This window comes from Arachis stenosperma, chromosome 6 (genome assembly GCF_014773155.1).
Source record: "Arachis stenosperma cultivar V10309 chromosome 6, arast.V10309.gnm1.PFL2, whole genome shotgun sequence".
In the NCBI taxonomy this organism is placed as follows: Eukaryota; Viridiplantae; Streptophyta; class Magnoliopsida; order Fabales; family Fabaceae; genus Arachis; species Arachis stenosperma.
This window is the reverse complement of record NC_080382.1, coordinates 27,728,624-27,736,407: the sequence shown is the minus strand read 5'-3', so window position 1 is coordinate 27,736,407 and position 7,784 is coordinate 27,728,624. Positions and strand designations below refer to the sequence as shown.

General features: G+C 36.3%; 1 protein-coding gene across 2 annotated transcripts; it reads right to left on the bottom strand.

Annotated features, from left to right (window-relative positions):
- Window positions 1–2,660: 2,660 nt before the first annotated feature.
- Window positions 2,661–7,451, bottom strand: LOC130936162 (interactor of constitutive active ROPs 2, chloroplastic-like). 2 transcript variants are annotated; one of them, XM_057866183.1, is made up of 5 exons: window positions 7,203–7,451; window positions 6,026–6,103; window positions 4,981–5,167; window positions 3,069–4,748; window positions 2,661–2,732 (listed from the first exon to the last, which is right to left on the bottom strand). In XM_057866183.1, the coding sequence occupies exons 2-4, from the start codon at window positions 6,043–6,045 to the stop codon at window positions 3,084–3,086; spliced, it is 1,872 nt and encodes a 623-aa protein (XP_057722166.1). In that variant the 5' UTR covers window positions 6,046–6,103; window positions 7,203–7,451; the 3' UTR covers window positions 2,661–2,732; window positions 3,069–3,083. The 2 variants fall into 2 exon arrangements, with proteins under 2 accessions (XP_057722166.1, XP_057722165.1); XM_057866182.1 differs by lacking the exon at window positions 2,661–2,732 and having other exon boundaries at window positions 2,874–4,748.
- Between the last annotated feature and the right edge of the window lie 333 nt (window positions 7,452–7,784).

Genomic DNA, 7,784 nt, shown 5'->3' with positions numbered 1-7,784 from the left:
TACTTGTCATACAGATGTGTGCCATCCACAGAGACAAAGGACTTGCAACACTTGAAATCCTCAACACATAGAGAAAAATTCCAGAATACCTTGTCAAATTGGCTGCAATCGCGCACTAACAAGTGGCCATCATAGTACGGTACCACACTAAAATCACTTATCATGTTGGGGCAACAACTTTGTAATACTTGCAACAACCTCAAAACTTTATTGTACGACTCATCCCAATCACCATAGATCTAAGCAATTGCCTTTTACTTGGTCATACAGACCTTCCTGTATAATGATTTGTAGTGATAACTTTGTCTGACTATGCCTTATAAGACAAAGATAGATACAGATGAATTAGACTGTATGACACTGCAAATGAGGTTGTTGTACAATTGTTGATCGTCTTGGGGCATGGTGGGGACTAGACAAGTGTGCGATCCTCTAAATTTATACACTTTCCTATCGAATTAATATAAAATGGGATCATTATACGTCCGTCCCAAAACAATCATTATATACAAGAATAGTGTAATTTTAGACATCATAAAGCGGCTTACCAATATCCAAAATTTTGTCGGAGTGCAACACAGAGACTCCAAGAACATCCTACTACAGATTGTCTGCAATGCACGTGGTACTTTACTCGATCAGACTCAACAACCCTATACCCGACACTCCTCCGAATGGCAAATGTTGTAATTCTACACACCTAGCATGACAGCCTCCCTGCTCTTGAATCTATGCCCAATGCGAAACTCCGCACCATTGTCTATGTTGTAATCATCTCCCCCTGTATTGGAAAATGGAGTATCCTCATGCATCGCGTCAAGATTCAATGTGTGATAGTGGCTAGTTACAATAGACAATTCTGGAACTGGTTTCTGGGCAGGCAGAAGATACCAAACTATTCCACCGACTGGAGTCTCTTGTGCAAACTCCTCCTCATCCGCAGAAGAACCATTTTCGTTGCTGTTGGCGACGTATTCTTCATCCAACTCCTCGCTATCCACTTTCATGTGATCCACTGGACTAGCACACTGCAGAGGTGATGGTGCAAGAGGTGGGTTATCTTGGACAAAATTCGAGCGCCCAGAACCACCACCACGTACGTCACCAACCTCCGCAGACAGCTCCATCCCTTGTTGGGCTATGATTCTTCCATAGATATCAAACATCAGGTGCACATGCTCATCGCTATCTAACCAAAAAATATGAAACCGAAATACTCTATTTTCCATTATTGCTAACAACCTATACCCAATTCTTCTAATCTCCTTTGTCCCATTATCACCCAAGCTGGTCAATATTAGGCTCTTCAACTTAGACAAAGAACTTAATCAACAAGTGCGCAATAGGATAAGACTATCACACTCGAAAACAATCCCATCATTATTGTATTTCATGTGACAATTATAATATACACTCATAAAAATATATTTACCACTACATTTTTACTAAACCTAGTGAAAGAACAAAGAAGAAAAATGGGAAAGAAGAAGTGATATGCTTGTGACCAAAGCTAATACTTGCAAATTCTTTTATAGTTGAGTTAAATTTGTCATGCTATATCTCATTTACAGTGTAAACGAATTTTAGCTACTGCATATCACGTGTGCACCCGTTTTCTTTGTTTAAGAAACGTGTCTTATCTCGTTTACAATGTAAACGAGATTTGTTTACATTAAAAACGAGATAAATAATGATACATAAAATGATAAATTACCTACAAATTACATATTTTGATAAATAAAAAATTAAAATATTTAATTAAAAAAAAACGTATAAACCTTGATATTTGATTATTTTCTTTTTAATATAATTCTTGTTATACTTATTTGAGATTATGAAACTTCAATTGGTTTTGTACTTTTTAATTTATGTAATTTTTAAATTTATATTAGCATATTTTTGTTTTTTATATATTTAAAATTTATATATTATTTATTATAATACAATTATTTTAATTGATTCATAATTGAATCGGTGAAACTTTTAAACCGACAACAACTAGAATGATTCAATAACGAATTCGATTTTCAAAACTTTGAATTGAATCGAAAATGCAGATATAAGTTAAAGCTCTTGAATGTCGTGAATACATACTAGACAAAGATTTATTAATCTAAAATTCGAAAAAAATATCAAAGATAAAAAAGGATGAGTACTACCTTTTTCTAAACAAAGAATCTCCCTTTGTTTATTTGACACAGTAAAATCTTTGTTCAAAAGACAAGTTTTTATGTATGCATTTCTGATGTTACAACCATGCAAGTTTCTCTATCTTCTACCTTTATAGTTATGTAAAAGATATAGTATTCAAAACACACTCGATAATACAATACAATATCGCCATAGACCCCACTACCCCAGCATGTGAAACAACACTGACATTAGTCTCAGTTAATATTAGGACATTAATTAGTATTGCCTTTCATTCATATCAATTAATCATCTTGCTACTTGCTACATACTATTGAGGAATAAGAATGTCATGACATGAAAACAGACTTGATGACTGCTACTCCTAGACACAACAAAATAAAATGGGGGGGGGGGGGGGGGGGGGGGGGGGTCCCCATCAACCACTTAAACTATTAACTGCATCATCATTAATAAGCCGCTTCATTTCATGCGGGGGTTCTATGTATCTACAAAAGAAATATCTTTCACAATATTTTGTCATAGATTTCCCCCAAGGAACTGCTTAACATGGCCATGTCTCAAGAAAAACCAACCAGTACCTGACAAAGGCAAATAAAATAAAATAAAAAATGAAAGGAGTAACATGGCATGAAAAACATTGGTGAGAAAAGCTACATAGCACAAAAACTGATGCAAATAAAACTGATGCAAATACTGATACCATTGTACATGACTTGATATTGTTAAAAGTTACAAGATACGATATGATTTTAGCATAACTCGTAAAATGGGTAAAATAATTAACTTAAAGCACAGCCTTTTAACTAAAAGAGGAATACTAATCTCAGCATTAATGTAAGCTATTGTAACCATAGCACATATGCGGCAACTATTTAGGGTAAAGGTGCATCATAGATTGAATGATGAGAAAATACCCGGAACCACTTAAGCTATTGGTGATTCTTCCTCCATAACACTCCAATCCTCTTCCTTAAGCTACTTTTCTTCTTTGGTGATTCTTCATCAGTGTCTTCTAAATAAGTTGTACTCAACCTGCCGGTAACAGAATTGAAGCTACAATCAAGTGAGCCATTTCTCTCCACAAATTTCCCATTGTTGTTTCCAGAAGCAAGCATAGACGCTGCAGCTTCTGCTGCCTTTCTCCACTGGTCCGACTGAACCTTCAGTCTCCTCAGTTCAGCCTCCAACTCCAAATTCATGACCTGTGCAGCATCCAACTGCTCTGTAACACGTGCCACTCTCAGCTTACTTTTATCAACTTCTTCAGTTATGTAGTCAAGTTTAATCAATGCCTCCTTTTCCGCAACCTTTGCAGCTTCAGCTGTAGCAACAGCCTCTTCAGTAATTCTATTCTTCTCCAATTCCTTTTTTATTTCCATCTTGAGCATACAGTTTTCTGCAGTTATAGTTTGCAACTCAGTGTCTCTGTCTAATATTTTTGCCTTCAAATCCGCAATGTCAGCATCCAATTTCTTAAGCTCCATGGCAAGTTCAAATTCCCTTTCTCTAGTTTGGTTTTCCTTGATCCTAGAGTTGAGCCCTTCATTCTCCTGCGAGATACTCCGCAACCAAGATTCCTTTTCCATCAAGTTTGCCTTTAGTTCTTCAGCAGCTGCTGTAGCTCTCCTCAGTTCCTCACTTAATTCAGCTTCTCGCTGACCAGATTCAGATTTAGAACGTTCAAGTTGTTCATAAGCACTTCTAATCTGCAATGTGCTTTGGATATACTCTTCTTGGAACCTTATCTCGGAGGCATCCAATGCAGATTTCAACTGCTCTACTTCAGACTGTACAGAGCTAAGCTCAGCTTTGAGCCTGTTTATCTCCTCAACCTCACCGTTTTCCCACACATGTCCTTGTTCATCAGTTGGACCTAATATAATTTTGTTAGCACCACTAACCAAATTAGCCTCTAGTATGCTCACAAGTCCCTCCAATGATTTTATTTGAGTTCTTGATTGTTCCAACTCTGAGGCAACAGATTCGTACTCTTCTGTAGCTTTCATGCCATCTGCTCGGAGTGCTTCCATGGTATTATTTGCAGTTTCCAATTGCATTTGCATTTTGCCAACCAACTCCAAGGCCCGGGATTCCACGACTCTGCAATCACTTACTTCGTTTTTAAGATTTTCTACAACAGAGAGAGCATTGGCAAGCTCCATCCTTAAATCCTGAATCTCAGCATGAGCTGCATCTTTGTTGTTTGACTGAGTAGCTTCGGAGTCTACCCTTTCAAGCTGCGTTTTCAGTTTGTGTATTTCGTTCATGGCAGATAACAAAGCAGCTGAGTCCATTGATTGCTGCTTCTGGACAGCCTCTAGTTCTGACTGCCATGCTCGATCTCGATCTTGAGAAATTTTATGGAGTTCTTGCAGCCGTGCTTCCTCGGAGGCAGAAAGGTCCATAAGCTGCTGATTAGATTCCTCCAGCTCTTTTGACAGGGCTAAAAGCTGCTTCTTTGCCGCCTCGGCTTCCTGTTGAGCTTTTCTCTTCCATAACTCGGATGAGTTAAGTTGATCCTTCGATTTCTTCAGATCTTCTTGAAGCTGAGAAATCTGAGATTCCAATTCCTGGACCTTACTAGATCGTTTTTTCTAGACACAGATGATTAAGAGGGAAATTATATAGTGATTGAGAAAAAATGAAAGCCATCAATGACAAACAATTTAGACTTATATATACAAGCATAATAGATTAATGAAGAAATCAAATAACATTTAACAAGAACCATAAGACAATTTAGAGTATATTGCCAAAGAAATTAATGGTAATGAAAGTTTAAATCAGAACGGCATTTAGACTGCGCCATAAGTCAACTTCAAATACCTCAGTTATTGGACTTTGTGGTGAACGATGCTCAATGACCTTGGGACTCCTATCTTTTAGGGACTTTCTTGCAGGGTTTGGAGAGGAAGAAAGCGAATCGGAATCGGAGTTTGGTGTTTTCAACATGCGAGCAGTCCGAGGGGTGTTTACAGGGGATTTCCTTTGGGGCATTTCGGATGAATTAGTTCTGCTTAAAATCAGCCGTTAGACAGTTAGTATGCAAAAATAAAAGCAGAATATGGATCAAGAACCATCTTGATATAGCACATCAATATACATGTGTAATCAGGATATACAAACATAATTTAAACACCACAATTAAGATAAATGTGTTGCTATTTCAAGGATGGACAAAAACAATATAGCTTTTTATTTTTTAACCCAAAGGAACACCAGCTAATATATCTTAACTTTTTTTACATGGCATTAATAAATTTTAAAACGTTCACTTTATTCACAATCCGCATCTAGATTCTGCATGATAAATGTCTAGAAGAAAAATAGAGCTTCACAAGCAAATAATGATACAATCACGGGATAGTAAGAAATACTAAGACAAGAACGATAAATTAATAGCATTTTTTTTTGTAAACAAAAGGCAAAAGAAATCTTCCACTGAATACCTTTAATGCCGAAACTCAAAACATCCCAAATTGAAAACATTCAAGCCAATTGACAATGTAATATTTTCCATCTTAAGTTAAACTAAAACTTTTCAACACTTGGGCATACTGTATTTTTAACAATATTAAAGAGCCATATATTATTGCCTCAAGAACAATAAGAACTAGGAGAAGTTCATTTAAAGGGTTTCATCTTTCTGTCTACCAAAACACAAAGAAGAATCCATTTATAAACATCTCTAGAAAAAAATAAATTAGTTTTACTTCCCATTTCCCAGCCAGAGGAACAATCCTTAATCTATATACATAGACTCGTTAATCTTGGGCTACCCAGTACTAATTCCACATTGATACCAAAATTCAGTCATAAGACTGCACAAAAGATAGAAAACAGTGAAAGTGTCAAATGATGACAATCTTACCTTGCTTTTGGTGTATGCATATTTTAACTTCCCAAATGAAAAAGAAAGGCAAATTCAACGAACCCTGACCCACTATTCCTGCAATACGAATCTGAGTAAGAACAAAAAAAAAAAGATGAAAAGGAATTTGATTTATACGCAACAGAAAAAAGCAATAGATCACAAATGAATGGCTAATCATCAGATTCAATAAAAGTGAAATAAAACAAAAAAAAAACTAACAAACAAACAGCATATAATCCCTTCAAAGAAACTCCAAGTAAGCTAACTCCACTACTACCTACCAAATCTAAACACAACCAAATAAGCAAAAGAAAACCAAAACAGAAAACATCACACTAAAGCTTTCAAATAACTGCTATCATTAACAGAAAAAAATCATTTCCAACGCAAACATTTTTACCCTTTGGTCTACTACTGAATGCTGCACCAAAATTGAATACGCTAAGACTTAATAATTACGGGCACACACCAGTGACCACTCAGAAAACCACAGTTTCACATCTCTTTCATGTTTCAGCATTGCAGAAACAGATATTTTCTTCTTCTTCTTCTTCTTTTTTTTTTTTTTTAAATTCTTTCAATCTGCAACTTAGCCACAGGAACAGTGCTCACGTGTTGCACATAGTATATTTTCGGATTCCTCGACAAACCTTTTTCAAAGTGGAAGATTATATATGAAGCTCACAAAAGTAAAGAACGGATTATCTGGCTCCATTTTCTTTTCTTTCCTCTCTTCTTTTTGGTTTTTCATTTAAGTGAAACTCCAGTTTGTGGGGAAAAACATAACTTCGAAGCGTTTTATGAATGCTAAGAATGATATCTTCCGAAAAGAAATGAAGAATCCAGATCTAAAACATGCAGTGTGAAATAAAACACAAGATGCAAGGGAACATAGAACAAACATGTAAAATGCAAAACAAAGCACGGAAAGAGAGAGAGAGAGAGAGAGAGAGAGAGAGAGAGAGAGAAATGAATGCACAAAGCTCATGCATAAGTAGTAATAATGATGAAGATGACGATTCTTTCCTAAAAATATAAGCTTGAGAAAAGAGGGGAAGGGGGTGCAGAAAGGAAACAAAAATAAACGAAGGCAATAGCCAAGAAGAAGCAGCCAAAAAATGTAAATGAAAGAGAAGGAAGTTGAGTGAGTGAGACAGAAGTAGAATGGTCTTACAGTGAATGGAAATGGAGGAGAGGGTGTTAGTAATGACTAAGCATTGGAAAGTGGAAGGAAGGTGGTGGTGGTGGTGGTGGTGGCCGAGACTGTTGGCGTTCTCGATTGACAGACAGAGTGAGTATGGTGGTTGTATGTATTGTGTGTCAGGTGAGGGAGAGCAGGCAACAGCTAAAAGACGTTTCATGCTGAACCCTCCATTAATGCTACGCATTCCTTTCCTTCCACGCGCCCTTCACTGCTCTCTACTCTCTTACATCCAATTGCGCCATTACATCTAACTATCTCGGGTAACCATAGAAGAATAAAACTATATATGAGGTGAAACCATTTTGGTCCCGAGTTGAAACCATTTTGGTCTCTGAAATTATTGATTGGCCTTAATTTTGACTTCTAAATTTATAGTTATTCAATTATCATTCTCAAATATTGAATTGTGCTTCTTGTTTTTATAGTTATTTTCGTTAACAAAAATATGATATAACACGTTAAGTTAACAGAGTGTGTATCTACGTAGCATTAAACTTGCTAAAATAAATGTGTAATAAGTGAATAATGTGACAAAAGTTGAAAAAACTCAAT